Source organism: Cyclopterus lumpus, chromosome 4 (assembly GCF_009769545.1).
Source record: "Cyclopterus lumpus isolate fCycLum1 chromosome 4, fCycLum1.pri, whole genome shotgun sequence".
NCBI classification, from domain to species: Eukaryota; Metazoa; Chordata; class Actinopteri; order Perciformes; family Cyclopteridae; genus Cyclopterus; species Cyclopterus lumpus.
Window position 1 is genome coordinate 8,603,086 of NC_046969.1, and position 15,571 is coordinate 8,618,656.

Here is a 15,571-nt window from a genome sequence, read left to right on the forward strand (position 1 = left end):
GCTTATCCTATTGAGGGTCTGTGGGAGGAAGCCGGAGAACCCGGAGGGAACCCACGCTGCCACGGGGAGAACGTGCAGACTCCACACAGAAGGACCCCTCCTCTTTCTGTGAGGTGACAGTGCTAGCTATATATATAAATGGTAAGAATAGGGTAACATAGAAAGATACTAGGAATGATGGAGAGATGCTAGGAAGGAGTCTAGCAAGTATCCTTGGCTTTGAGAGACACCCTAAGACTTCAATGCACTTCACAAGTTGTCTGCTTTTTACGACCACACAGTTTTTCCACATCTTTAACCAAGTAGTTGTTATCACCACGGATCTAACAGCGTAGTGTCTCAACAACTAACCAAATCTCAACCATAAAGGTGGAAGTTCAGAAAACTGTGACGTGAATCACTTTGTCTTTTGTTGTGGCCACTTGAACCCGGTCATGAACCTGGAGCTTTCTCAACCGAGTCCAGCTGTTTTCCTCAGATCTCCACAAATAGAGAGGCCAAGTCTTCGTTTTGTCAAACCAACCTCAAGAACGAACTCTGACGTTTCGCTTTCAAGCCAGCGCAACAATCGGTCTGGAAGCCGCGCGCACCAGGCCTCGTTTGATGAAAAACGAAAAAAGGTTGGTTTTTTTTCTCTGTGGCTTTCGACACTACGAGCGAACCCCCTTTTCACATTACACATTTTGTTCATTGCTAATATAAAAGGTTTGATTAGTGGAGGTTTAATAAAGTGTTTTGTTTTTTTATCGTGGGGGAATCATTCATTTGAAAGAATTGGCAGTAAACATTCAAAAAAGCTGTTGCCAACGTGGAGTTTTACAGAATTGTCCAATTACAACAGTTGGCGAGTGTGCTGCATGCTCTCCCGGTAAATGGTGTTCACACACACACACACGCACACACACACACACACACACACACACACACACACACAGAGAATGAAATTGAATAATAAACTGTTTGGCATAAAACCGCAACTTATTATGAAGGCTGGACCCCCACCGGCAGAAATGAGCTCTGCCTCCCAAGATCAAGAGACAGGAAATACCTGCCGCTGAAGGGCCGACTCTCTCAGGTCCCAGTAGATTTACTGGAGCAGCTAATGGCTCCAGCAGCGGGGCCTGTTTCTCTGCCCTGCTCCTCATGAATACGTCACATCACACTCACACACACACGCACACACACACACACACACACACGTACACACACAGGCATACAGTGTATCTTTGAATTAATTGCAAAATGGACTTATACATAAAAGTAAAGCAAGTGTTAACAGGCGTTTAGACCAAGAAGAAATGCGTGAGAAATACACCAGGGGCTGCATAGGTGGAGGCGTGTTGTACCAGGTACCAATAAAACAATGAAATTCCATCCTGGAAGTCCAGTTTGAGTAACTGTGATCTGTGAGTTTGGAAGGTTTATGCCAAAACCCTGTGAGACGGTTTCATAATTCTTTGGAGATGTATTATGGTGGAAATCGTTTCATATATTATCACGGCGGTTATGAAGTGAAGAAATAATCACCTTACAGAGTAATCTGCCAAAAATGTGCACTTTTTTATTTTGCAAGTTCGTTTTTGACGCGTGCCATATTTCAATATCAAACAAAAAAAAATGTCAGATCAGAGCCCTATTTCCAGTTTGGGGGATTTCTGTGCTCTGAAATCAGTTGATGGAGAGAAATAGAAAATAAACAAATGAAGAAAAGGAAAGGAAAGAGAAGAAAAAGACACAGAAGTCAAGACAAAAATGAAACAAGGTTAGATGTGTTGTTTCTCCAGTCATTAGATACATATTAAAAAAGTGCAATATTTGTTTCTCAAATTTAAAAAAAGAAAAGTAGAACGTCAAGTATACCAGAACTTGCAGAACTGCATTGAGCTTGACTAAATGTACTGAGATACTTTCCACCTCAGATGCTCATTCAAAACACACACACATATACACACAAACACACACACACACACACTTGACTCCCCACACACATTTGACTCCCTGTAGACACACAACACGCTCCAAACCTCTGCCTCGCCTGCCTCTCTGCACTGACTCAAGTAGGAAAAAAAGATTTAATCATGGGAGTAAATTGGCTCGGTCGGAAAAATGATTCGTCTGGGCATAATGTGCATGTGGAGGCCATTTCGACTCATTACGCCGTGATCTGAAAGGTTATGGAATTGAAACCAGCATGAGGGACGAGGCTTCCAAGGGCACCGAGAGCGCCGGGGCCCCGAGAGCGGCTCCACATGTTGTCAGACAACATGCTACCACGGCAACACTGAGGGGGGCGGTGGCATGAATTGTGGGTAAATCTAATTGGGTGGCTCTGTTCTCGAAACCTCAGTCAGAGGAATGAAATGAGGTGTTTGTTGTTCCAAATTACGCTGAATTTATATACACACTTTCGCTTACCACACACACACACACACACACACACACACACACACACACGCACACACACACACACACATGGATGCCATCATCTGGGGTGTTTGTTACCAGCGGGGATATGCTGTGTGTTTGTTTACAGGAGAACACGTGGACAAAAGTATTTGGACACCCGAGACATTCCACTTGTGTAGTGTGATCGTGACGTCATGTCCATTAATGTGCTGCTATAGCAGCATCCTCCCCTCTGGTTTCAAGCTTTCCACCAGACTTTGGAACAACAAATCCTCAAAAAAATTAAACGCCTACATTGATAGTCCACATCCTTGAGGATCAACAACAGCAAGATGACGTATGTCATATGCCGTTACGAATCCCTGCCGTAAAATACATCTGTTTTAGGATTTGACAGTTTAATGGTTAAGGCTTAGTTAAGTCTTAGGGGGTGGGGGGTGGGGGGGGGGGGGGGATCATGGTTTTGGTTCAAATAAGTACTATGCAAAGTGAAGTCATCATGCTTACAGTAATAACCACGTGGTTTATGTTTGAATGTGGTCCTGCTTGAAAAAAAAAGAAAAGTTGTCGGTACAGGTTGAGTTAGTTGAATGGGGTTGAGGTCAGGCCCTGTGCAGGACAGTCAGCTTCTCCTTCCATCTTTCCCCACCCTTAAAGTCCAACTGAATTTTAATTACAACATGTATACATATACATTATCAACTGCTCAGCTGCAGCACATTGAACTGCATGTCAACGTATACCTGCAAATGTGATTGGAGTTCTTTTAGATGCTGGTTGCCCCTAACAACAAGCTGTCTGGCCATGACATGTAGGCTCACAACACAAGTGTGTTTACTTGGTCTCTTGTCCCTAAACAGTGTAATAATGGCACTCTATCAGCTCACTAGTGTTTCTGATGTTTCCTAATAGGTTTGCCCCATAGGTTAGCATCCACCTCCCAAAGTCCCACTGGAACCCAGGAGGCCATAGAAAAAACTGACCAGAAAGTCCAAGAGCAAAGGGACAAGTGCATCTGCATACGTTTGGCCTTTGTGTGTAAGTGTGAAGTTGACTTTCCCGGTTCAGTGAAAGGTTCTCCCAGATCTACAGTTTTGCATGAGAATGAGATGAAGAAGGAAGGAACTTAAGGAAAGAAAAGAAGCAAAAGGTTAGGACAACATGAACAAAGTTGAGGAATGACACCGTTCTTGTATATTTATCTAAAGATATATCTCAAATAAAAACCAGACAACCGTCACTTTGATTTCATGTAGTTTCGAGCCCTTTGTCAATATTAGATCCAGTATTTGAAACCCAAAAAATAAATATACATTCACACGGAAGAGTTGTGTGTGTCATGTAATATATTTGGAAGAGAGACAGAAATTCACACATCCAGGGCAAAAATGTAACACCAGCCTTTAACATTGTGTACGGGCCTCAGGGTCTGGCTCTGCACATGAAGCCAGGAACCTACTGGCCCTACGCTGCTCCATCATAGTCCTGGTGAATCACACACATACGCACGCACACTCCGGCTCCAGATGGGGATAAATTCCTCCTTTTTTTTCTCTTCTTGTTGTGAGCAATGCCTTTCCGTCACACGCTGCTCAGCGGGAAGATCGTTTTTGGGAAGAGAAATTATTCCTCCTCTTGGTATTGCACAGTTTTTCTCTTTCCAATGGCCCCAGTTTTTTAGAAATCTTCGGGGTATACCAAGCTCTATCCTCGGCTCACAGATTAAACCCTTACAGTCAGCAGCAACCGGATTCAGGCTTCGAACCCACATTGCTGCATGATATATTACATGTTTCTGGGGCGGGCCAGTTAAAAGTCTGTGTAACTAATCCATGCCCTCTGAGCTAAGAGGAGCTGAGTGAGGCAAAAGACTGAAACAAAAAAAAACACACAACACTCTCTCAGACCCTTGGCGACATGCTGGGAGAGTGTGGGGCGGGCGGACCAGCCACAGAAAAAGCAGCCCAAAAATCTATTTTTCTTTTCATTGACATGATTTACTATGAGAACTGGAGATGAAGAGAAAGCACATTCCTCTGGTGTGGATTCTCCAAGGGAACGGAGGTTATAGGCTTACTCCTCTCTCTGTCTCGGCCTCCGCCTCGGTGAAACCATCCCGGCTCCAGAGACATGACTGAGGTTTCTCTCCACTGCGGATTCCACAAAGAATCAGTGTGTTCGGGTTGAAAGCTTCAGGCTGTCTGGGCCGATGGCTCTTGCTGTGGAAAATGCCCCCAGTGCTGTTTCCTGAGGGTGTTCACTATCCCTGCATGACGCTGCAGTGTGACCGTCCCTCCGTGCGTCCCATCTTCACAATAAGACTGAAAGGCTGAAAAGAACTGTGAGCACCCCCTACAGGCATCAGTGTTCATTACACCCCCACAACTAGAAAGTTCTGAAAAAGAAATATCAATAGTTGTGATCATTATGTTGATATACTCGTAATGGGGCTTGACAAAGTCGGTCCAGACGGTGGCATCAGAGCCAATTTGTATTAAATTGTTTTGTTTTTTGAGAAGCCAGAATCTGCAAATTTGTGAGGCGCACACACCCCCACACACCCCACAAATAATGCAGTATCTTTGTTGGTTCACTTGTTCCAAAGTATTATGGTTTTTGGTTTGGTTCAGGCATCCCGTCGCTCTTTCTATTGGGATCATCCCAGCATATAAATAAGCACAACTCTGCCAAGTTAGAAATAAGCAGAGTCGGCTTGCGTAAAAATATAATAACTCAATATGTACTGAGACTAAATTATCACTTCTTTCAGGGCACTTTCGCAATAGAAGATATGAAGAAAAAAAAAACACTCAACAGCAGATTCATTGTGATGCCGAATGCTGAAATGTCTACGGTATCCTCAGTGTCAAGATTACGGCCTCGGAGAGCTCAATGCACAGCAACTTCAGAAATGATGCATGAATGGAAGAGTTATGGTTTGTTATCAATCGTCTTTGTTCCTTCAAAAGAAACGTTTAAAATGATGAGTCGCACAGATGTTGGTGTATAGAGCACATGTCAAATGGGTCCGTGGATTCGTAGCAAACCACAGTGATGAATGTCATTACCTTGATCATTTTCTTGTAGTTGGAGCTGTGGCTTTGGGTCCAACGGTTCCAAGTCGTGTTTTGCAAGTTGAGGCGCTCCCACTTAGTGTTGGTCACCCCGTCCCTCTGTGGTCCCTCCTGTCTCTGAGAGCTGACGTCTGACAAATACTGCGTCTGGAATCAGGCCCAAAAGCTCGGCTCTGCTGACATGACTGGACAAATTAGTGTTACTCCAGCTAATATATTCAAACTGCTGCCGAGCGGCTGCAGAGGACATTGAGAAGTATTAGAAATGATAGCCTTGACTGTCAGCGACGCTAACCACTCCTGAAAAGGTGACAGCACATTTGGCTGCCATTTGCTGCGGAGGGAGAGTAAAAAAAAAAACACTGTAAAAATTTAACTCTGGGGCGTTTTGATCTTTAATTCATGCGGGATGTGGGAAATGTGTTTGGTCCATTCACATCTCAAAAGAGTTATTCTGACGAGAGGGACACGCCGTGGAGATAATCTCACGCCATCGCGCCTATAACACTTTGATGACTTTGTGCTCTCTCAGTGCCAGTTGACTCATTGACAAACTGTCCTTTCATAAAACGCTCAGGGAGGAACGACTCCGCACCACTCCCGTCGAGCCCGTACGCACGCAAATGCTGAATATTTGAGGTGACTCCTGGGTGTGTTTTATGCAGACAACATCTGACAGGCTTGAACTGAAGCCAAGGCAGATATGAAAGCCGGCACTGTCTGTCAAAACCAGGAAATAATCAAGCCCCCCTCCACCCCACAACCCCCACAAATCCGCCTGAGGGGGCCCAGCTGAAAGTCATTAGCCCAAAACAATGTGCTGCTTCTACTGTTACTCTGAAAAAAATAATAGTAATAACACTTAGGAGAATTACCATAACAACCTGAGAGGATCTCAATTATCTGGTGTGTTTTCAGCCCACTCTGCGCTGTCACTGTCACGGGTGTGGACGGACGGCACTGCAGGAATGGGTCAGCATTCGTGTGCCAGCCTTGATTATAATAGCCAGCAGCGATTACCCATCGCTAATCCTATTAGCTTTTGTTTGGAACATGGGATGAACAACCTTCAATATGAAAAGAGCATTCAAAAATCATAAAACTACATCCATATGCTTATGAGTTTGGAACATTTATTTTAAAAAAACTAACAGTGCAGCTAAACGTCTTCAGCTGAATTCAAGCACGAGTAAGATGCAGTGAAATGTGTTGCTGCTGTCCTGGAGAGTGGAATTGAAGGAAAGCAACACCATGTATGCATTATACAGAGAGAATCGCATTGAAGAAATCAATTTAAAAAAAATAAAGAATCTGCAAAGTTTACAAGCAAAAGTATAAAACATGTACTTACATACAACCAAAAGTCATATTTACAGCTGATCAACCTGTACTACGTGCACTGGATATTATTTATGTACTGCTGTACTAAAAGAAGGCCTAATAATTTCGATCTTGTCTCTGCCTGGTATCAACATGTGTTCCGTGTCTTATCTGGATCAGGGAAATGCAGATGCATGCATCCCAATTGGAATATTGCATTAGACCCACTGGTATCGTGTAAATGCAAACTATGGCTTTATTCTTAAAGCCATAGTTTGCCCCCCCCCCCCCCTCCTACTCGGTTCAAGAAGCTACAGACAAGCTCATGAGCCCCTACACCACGGATGTATTAGGAGAGCGGGATACGGCCCTGCCTGCGGTCCAAAAAGCATTAATCCCATAGACCACCATTACATAACTGTTGACAGGAGCCCGACTCCAACGGCAAGCGATGTAAATGATTACTCTGTGAGTAACGAATTTATAATCCATGAAGGTTTTATATTTGTACAAAATTCCCAGAGTCTACTAAGAGCACAGCGTGGGAGCTGCACAATGTGGAAACGAACCTCCATGAAGCAGCAATACTTTAGGAGACTCTCAAGGGTCTGCAATGACCTGCAGGACAAGGGTCACATGGCAGAGGGGAGGGTGGGGGGTAGGGGTGCTAGTAAGCTTCTCCACTGGCCCCGATTATTACAGGTTAATGGCTTTCACACCAAAAGTGGAAGTTCAACATTGCGCTCTCTCTCAGGCAGCACAAACCATCTCATTGCACGCTCCCTCATATTTGCATCAGACATTTCCCTCGACTGAACTTTGAATTTTCTTTCCATTTTAAGTTGGAAGTTTTGTTTGTAAAAATCAGGTGTTTTCCCTGTAATAATGTCATTATTAACATTCAGATGCACCATCCATAGTTGGCTGCTTTGTAAGATTATGTGCTGCTCTGCATTCTGCGGTCTGAGACGATTCAGTCAGTCACTGGTATTAACTGTAGCCTACGGATGTCTTGTCTCCGTCTGTCATGACAACCTTGGCTTGCAGGTTGTGGCTTTATATAATCATGATATATTATTGGCTGATGATAAATTAGGTTGTACTTGTGCTGTAACATTTAGTCTAAACGGAGACAAATCATTCAGTCCAGGGGGAAACTATGAATCCACATGTTATTCCAATGACCATCGTGGTGGAGATCTTTGATCTTTGATGTCATCGAGGTACAAACCCTGGACGTGGGCGGCTGACAATAAATTACAGACTGGCTTTGTGTACGTATAGAGTGCTTCTGAAGAAGGTTGATGTCCACGGAAAAGCTTTAATTCATTTCTGGGCTGAGCGAAAGGAAGAAAAAAAGCTTCCGTCTCCAATCAGACCGTCCACAATGTCGTTCCACATTTTATCTCCTGATGACATCGTGAGGATTTCTTGCTGTGTTTTTAGATACTTGATCACTAATTTAGAGACCTTGACAAGAGAGGAACCACAAGTGAATTCAGCTTTAGGTTGGAATTGGCTCCGAGGTTTTTGTCAAATGGAGCAACGACAATCTTTCAAAAGTAATAATGTCACTTCTATTTCATCGCAATCATCCAGACAGGCATGATGACCTCAGGGAAGCCTTCCTGCCTCTCCACAGCCAGGACCTGCAGGCCGGCCTTGGAGATGATGCACTTCATGATGTCCAGGTGGCGGCTGATGCTGCTGTCGATGGGATCCAGCTTGCAGCCCTGCCGCGCCATATTGTCCTTTATTATGATGACGCCGTTTGGACGCAGGCTCTTCTTACAGCGCATCAGGAAGTTCATCAGGTCCTTGTCCGTCAGGTGGCCTGAAGAGAAAGATGGATTAGGAGTGAAGCAAAAAAACAACAACAACCAATCACAACACAGACACCTGGTGTGCCTGCTGGGATCTTTGTTTCCATAAGTTTTCCTACAGGTGGACACTAAAACCTGCCCAGGTAGATGGAGTCAATGGCAAGTTACACTGCCTCATGCATTAATTGACCCACTGCAGAAAATAATGCTAGTCCGGTAAGAAAGAAGCCCGGTATCCCTTGGAATTAAGTTCACATAGGACGATTTGCAGAGCAAGTACATGAAGAGACTATAGACGGAGATCCCTCTCATACTTACATGCCACCCACTGCATCCAGATGACGTCGTACTTGTTTTTTGGAGGTGTGAACTCTTGCAAGTTGAAGCAGTAGTAGGTCTCGATGCGGTCGGCGTCGTCGCCAAGGTACTCCTCGTGTGCGTGTAGCAGGAAGCTCTCCATCATGTCCGCCAACTCCATTTTCTCAAACACAGGAAGGAGGACGCCTTTGGACACACGGCCGATCCCGGATCCACAGTCCAGGGCACAGTGCGTGCCGGCCTTACCGGGACCCTGTGGGTGGAGAAAAAGTGGGTGGAATATTCATAGTTGTAGCAAAAGTCCACCTTATTTAGAGGTTTATGAAGAGAGGATGAAGTCAGGAAAGGTGCTCAACTGAAGATCGTGTGTAAAGCAACCATAAAAGCAATGGAGCGGGATTTATGTTTCAGAGAAAACAAAATGCACATTTAAATGTCAGTTTCCCTGCAGTATGTTATTACAATATCTATAAGTCAGGGATCTATACTTATACACTTTGCGTTGCCAGATGTCAGGCCTCTGTACCTCAAAAGCCCGACAGCCCAAACAAGTCAACCTCATTTCCTCCAGGCAACGGAACTATGAACTTTAACCACGAGGGAACAAAAAGTTGCCTCACTTGAATCATGCTGGTTTTTCTTTCTTTTCATTTGGTATTCTGACCTCACTCCAACCCCTCCACATCAGGGGCCCCAGTGTGTGATTGTATGAAAGATGGGGCCCCGAGGAGCTGTGCGCTTGTTACAGGAGGCTTCCTGGTTTTGGTGAATTACTGCCATATTGCCCGGTGCGTATGTAGCTCAGTTTAATCTAGATGTGTTTTAAATCTTTTCCTTCCCCGACTTGTTTTTAATGGAGATGTCCGGTTTAAAAAGGAGCTGTTCACAGCCAGGGGAGCAGGATGTGTCTCTGCGCACACATTTGTAGAAGAGATGGTGGGAGAGAGAGAATCCTAACATTCACACTTTAACTCAGAAAAGCAGTTCATCTCTAAAGAGGCATGCAGCGCACAGTGTTCAATGCTTTGAACACGATTATGTAATACTGTGCAACATTTCAAAGGATCACTGAGATGATATACTGTGATATACAGCAGCCACGTTTCCGCGTGTACGGAAATTAGGATATTTGTATATGATTTCTTAATAATAAACACTGGCCTTTAGTCGGAGCCCACTGCAGTCAAGTTGGTGAGCTCATGGATGAATTGTGAACTGCCGTACAGATTCATGTATAATAATGCACACTGAGTTTTTTTTTAGGCACCACTGCAGTATGGATTTCAATATAGAAAAGCTTGTCCTGAAATATGGTGCGACTTGTTCTCTTTCTACGATTATTTGGTTTCCAGCATCTGGCAGCGCTGCTTCTCGCTGGCTCTGACCAGTGAACATTAATACATTTTCTTTTAGAAAAGATGAACATCTTTTGAACTCTACATGAAATATTTTCATTATTATATTGTATTGTATTGTATGAACCAGTAGTTGAGAGCTGGTTGTGCTGACATTAGCACTAGAAAAGCAGCCATTTAACTGCCTGTAGTTCATGTCAACGCATCCTATCTTAGCACTTATAATTAGAGCTCCTGTAAAACTGATCCTCTAAATAACCCTGTCTCTGGCCAAACCCATTCCCCTGAATTAGCACTTGAGCTCTTCCAACATCTAAAAACAAACTCTAGTCCACTCTGGCATGCATTCACATGAACATACAAAGACATGTTGAGACATTTGAGAATAAGACTGGTAAAATGTAGAAAATTATGACATATTTTAAAGGAAGGTTTTTACATTTTGGGATAAAAGTGGATTCTCAGCTCGATTAGCTCTGTCCAAAGGTAACACAATCTGCCTTCAAGCACCTGCAAAGCCCACTAGTTTTAACGTATTATATATTGTTTGTTTAATCTGCCCAAAAAACATTTGCAGTTTTAAAGTTTAAAGACTTAAAGGTTACTTAATGCTTTTTAATCTCCCCATCTAACATTCGGCAAGAGAGCGGATAAGCCTATTTCTCAAAATGTCAAACTAATTCTTAAAAATGTATCCCCTTAGGTCAATTGTACACTGCATTGCAGTTTATACAATTGTTGATTATTCTCCACGGATAAAGACTGATTATCAGCTGTTGGCTCAGCTGTTTACGAGGCTGAGTTCAAGTCTGAGCTACTATTAGAAACGGCACTGAAGCCTCCTCACACATGAAACAAGGTGGACTTCTTTTTATACAGTCAGGAAGATGAATTCCTCACCCAAAATAGATTCTGACATGTATATCCAGGGATAGCTCTACCAGTGTAAATATATGTACTGTTGGACTGTACTCAGAAGCCACAGTAAAGTGTGTAAATAATGGACCAACAGCTACTCAAATGAAACCGTATCAAGTTTACAGACCGGATTGAGGTTTGGATCTGAACCTGAATGTAAGTTGGTATCGCGTGACTCACCACAAACCTCTTCAGAAACTGCCGGGAACCCTCCAGATCAACGTTGCATATCTCCGCAAAATCTCCCAGCATGCCTTCCTCCGAGGCTGTGACGTCCTCATAGAACTGCTGAGCTCTGTAGTAAAACTGTTTCTCTCCTTTAATGAACTCACAGGTGACTGCAAACAGCTTCACTGTTGGGGCAAATGGACACACAATAAGAGAACAGCTTTACAGACAGATTCATAATACTGTTTATTTATTGTTGGATGATGTGGTGTTACCCTTGGAAGAGGTTTTAAGTTTCAAGCTTGTAATGCTAACCACACCTATAGCAGTGATGTCACGGTGTCCTAGGGTGCACCTGTACATCACTGGAGTAAGAGTCAAGCTACTGGAGGTCATCAATAACAAGATTTCAGGCACCTACATTACCAACAAGGCCTAACAATGTGTTATTCAGCCTTCCGTTGAATTTAGCTCCACCCACTCATGTCACTTCTGGTTGCAAAAACCAAGATGGCGACAGTCAAAAACCAAGATGGCAACAGGTGGTGTAATTATGAATTCAAGCTGGACTGCAAAAACTGAGGCAAAGTTGCATGCAAGTCTGAATCAATTTATCTCCAGGATTCACAACTAAATATTTGTAATATGGGAAATTAAGGGGAAAAAAAGGGTAAAGGTTGGTCTGGAAGAAAAAAGCAGCTGAAAAGAAAATGTTGGTTCCTGTATGGTTACTGACAGTCATTAACGGTTTGGGACAAATTAACATCAACTGCATGCAATACTGGATGATTACCAAATCTAAGATTAGATTTGACTACAGTTTAAGGAATTATTTTCAACCCATGTCATGACATTAGACTGCTCTGTGTGGAGAGGAACGCTGTTCACAATCTCAAAGGAAACGTAGAATGATTTGATTACGAGACGACTTTAAATAAGGACATGCTGCTTACACTCGGCTCAGCTGTTACAGGATATCAAAAAAACAAGCTGGTTGATTTAGTTCCAATGTTGTGCATTCACACGCTTTGTGGGTTATCAATTAGCAAAACGTTAATATGTGACCCTTCTGTATCCAGTACCACAGCAGATCATGGTAAATACTGTTTCTGTGTTTAATTATGTGTTGTACTAAAACACTTATCATATGATATAAATGGCATACTGTGACATTAACTGGCTCCTGAGACAATCACAACCAGTCACTGCCTCAGTTCTGCTGAGCTGAAATAAATCCTGCAGAATGAGCTCAACATTTCTGAAGGCTTAGATGACACGTTCCTGGCGACGAGGGGGTGCGCGGTGATGGGAGTTGATGGGAGAATGTCAGTCCACTTGTCGAGGATCTCCAGTGGCAGAATTCATGACACCAAAGTGAAACATTAAGAGGGGGGATTTGTTTCCAACTGGACTCCCTCCTCCATGCCAGTAACAAGATGCCAAGAAAGGGATCGAACTGCTCCAGGAAGTCACACTAAAAACAAGTTGTAGAAACAGACAACGTCGGGACTCTTTTCTGTCAACTGCCCACTTGGCTTTGAGATCTTTGTTAGATTTTATCCGGTTCGGAGCATCTAAAGCTGTCAGTTACATGTCATGAGACCCCTCGGGAAGGCTTTCAGAAGAAGGGTAATTATAGAAACATCGAGCAAGACCAAGAAGGGGGGGAAGACGACATGATGACATGCACTTCTGCCAAGGAAGTGTCAGTCCGGTGCTCCCTGTGTTCTTCTATCTCGCAACTTTAAAGTGGACCTGCTCATTAGAAGTTACCCTTCAATGAAACAGAATGAGACATCTGGTTAAACAGTACATGGTCTGAAGATTTATATTTATTTCCAATATTTGAGGCCTTAATTTAACTCTAGTGATACCTTTCCATCCAGTGTACAGTATACTTATTTTAAGTGTACTCCTTTTGCTTGACATTTTCTATATTGAGACATAAATAAAAGGACTAAATAAATATTTAATTCAGTCCATTTACTGTTAAATGGTCACAGCGGTTGGTAAATAATCTGACTGCATCTCTCTGGCTGTCATGTATATAGCACTGACTGACATGAGATAATGCCTTCATGCCTGACATGCCATGCCATTAAAGGTCTTTGTATCAAGTTAGTGGTAAGAACATAAGGGGTCTTTCAGCCAGAATGTCCAGCAGGATCTCCTCTTTCTGCAGATTGTGGTCTGATGGACTAATACACACCCTGCAGAGGATTAGATTAGACCTTATACAACAAAGAGCAGTTGCTGTTGCAATCAGGGCTGTCCTCGGAAAAAGAAAAGTCAACTAACACTCGACGAATCAATTAATTGATTTAATTGACAGATCTGTATAACTGAGTTTGTCCACAAAGAATCACACAAAAGCATCACTTTAAATATTGAGGTAACCAGAGACATAAGTTTCTTGGAAAAAAGTAATGAAATATTTAAAAAAGCTCACAGAATAATCGACTAAAGAGATCTTTGTCGACTACGACCAATAGGACGCTAAGTTGACGAAGTCGACGAAGTTTTTTTCATCAATAATGGCTATTTTAATGCCTGTTAATTCCAGCTCGTTACCGGCTGCATTATTTTGCCTTTGACACTGAAACAGTGAGTCAAGTGAGGGGACTATTTGTTGACAAATAGCCAGTCTCATTCTGTCTGTGCAGTAACCAACGTCTGTGTTCCCTGACCGTATCTGATAGAGCACTATAGAATAAACATACATGTGCTGGGTGGATGTATACATTGTTGTTTTATCAAGAAATAGTTCCAGCATGTTAACTCCACCAAAATCGACAAACTGTGGTTTTCATATTTCTGTTTGTGAACAAATTAAAAAGGTAGCCACTTAAAGTCAGATAAACCGCTTCCACTTGGGACGAATTCACATACACTTGCATATTTGCATTTTAAAGATATGCATATATCTCTGCAAACACTCTTTTTAGATATTATTCTATTTCAAAAGCAGATAAACCCTACAAGAGGTGGAGACCTCTTTTGATGTGTGTCTGCAAAATGTATGTATAATGATGTAAGATTATATTTACTTTACTTTACTAGTTACTTAGTGAGGCTATTATTGGTTGGCTATTCCAAAGACAAACCCCAAAGCTCTTAATAATTCCCTGTGTATTGTGTGTTTTATCCTGTTTGGTATTAACACTATACACTCACCATCACTCAACTTACACACACCCCCATCTTCCACGTAGTCATTGCTTTTAATTATTAACAATATATGTAAATCAACTTTAAACAGGGGGTCAATCATAGTGAATATCATGACTGGTCTTCCAATGAATGGGCAATTTCAAATGCATTACCTTGTGATAAATATGTGACTTTAACGAAGCTAATTTTGCCACGTTATTTTTCATGAATGGGAACAAATGAAAAACCAATGGGAAACAAAAATGTTTTGTTGTATATGGTACACTTTGGGAAAGAAATATGAAGTGATTTGTACTCAACCGAAACCTCCGGCATGCTTCTTCATGTTTGCCAAAATCCTGAATGGAGTCGAGGGTCAAGTAAAGGTTGACCTCTCAACTGTGTGTGATTGGATCTTTGAGTGGCCCTTCTTCTTACCCACGGGAGTTTTCTCCAGCAGGTACAGGTAGCTGGCGAAGAACTCACTCCTCAGCGAGTGTTGCAGGTGGAAGGACATGCTGTGGCGGCACATGGTCTCGTCCGTCTCTTTCCAGCGGTCCTTGAACGCCTGGTGAGCGCCCTTGTACGCCAAGTTGGGCGATGAGCTGTCAGTCGTGTCTTGCAGTGAAATCTCCATTTTGTCTGTCTGTGCACCTCACAGAGCGGCGGTGTCGGTGTTTGTCTGAGCGATGGTAGAGGAGAGTAACACTCTGTTGTGTGGCCACGCTGCTGTTACTCCAGCTGCTGCTATATCTGTCCAGCTGAGTTATAAACATGTCTCCACCAGCGTTCAAGTGATCGGCAGATATCTTTTTCAGGGGGCAGTCCTCAGGACGGCAGCCAGATTTACATATCACCTGCTAGGGGGCACGGACTTTGGAGGAGTAAGGAGGCCTTAGGGGGGAAGGGCGAGGCGGCTGTCTCTGGAAGACACGGAGGTGACTGGATTACAGCCTGCACTTTCAGCAGCATATATTAATAATGTAGGATGAAGGCATCTGGGTTCTTAAAAAAAGAGAGAGAAATACAAAATTAAGAA

At 43.0% G+C, this 15,571-nt stretch overlaps 1 protein-coding gene across 1 annotated transcript; it reads right to left on the reverse strand.

Annotated features, from left to right (window-relative positions):
* Positions 1–8,377: 8,377 nt before the first annotated feature.
* On the reverse strand, positions 8,378–15,169 carry mettl11b (methyltransferase like 11B). Its single transcript, XM_034531471.1, has 4 exons — positions 14,971–15,169; positions 11,395–11,567; positions 8,942–9,194; positions 8,378–8,634 (listed from the first exon to the last, which is right to left on the reverse strand). The coding sequence occupies exons 1-4, from the start codon at positions 15,167–15,169 to the stop codon at positions 8,378–8,380; spliced, it is 882 nt and encodes a 293-aa protein (XP_034387362.1).
* Positions 15,170–15,571: the final 402 nt, after the last annotated feature.

Excerpts from the sequence above, each read along its gene's own strand:
- mettl11b (XM_034531471.1), bottom strand. The coding sequence starts at position 15,169 with ATGGAGATTTCACTGCAAGACACGACTGACAGCTCATCGCCCAACTTG. Across the intron at positions 11,568-14,970 it reads GCTGGAGAAAACTCCCGTGG|TGAAGCTGTTTGCAGTCACC; the intron begins GTAAGAAGAAGG and ends TTGCCCCAACAG. Across the intron at positions 9,195-11,394 it reads AGTTTCTGAAGAGGTTTGTG|GGTCCCGGTAAGGCCGGCAC; the intron begins GTGAGTCACGCG and ends CTCCACCCACAG.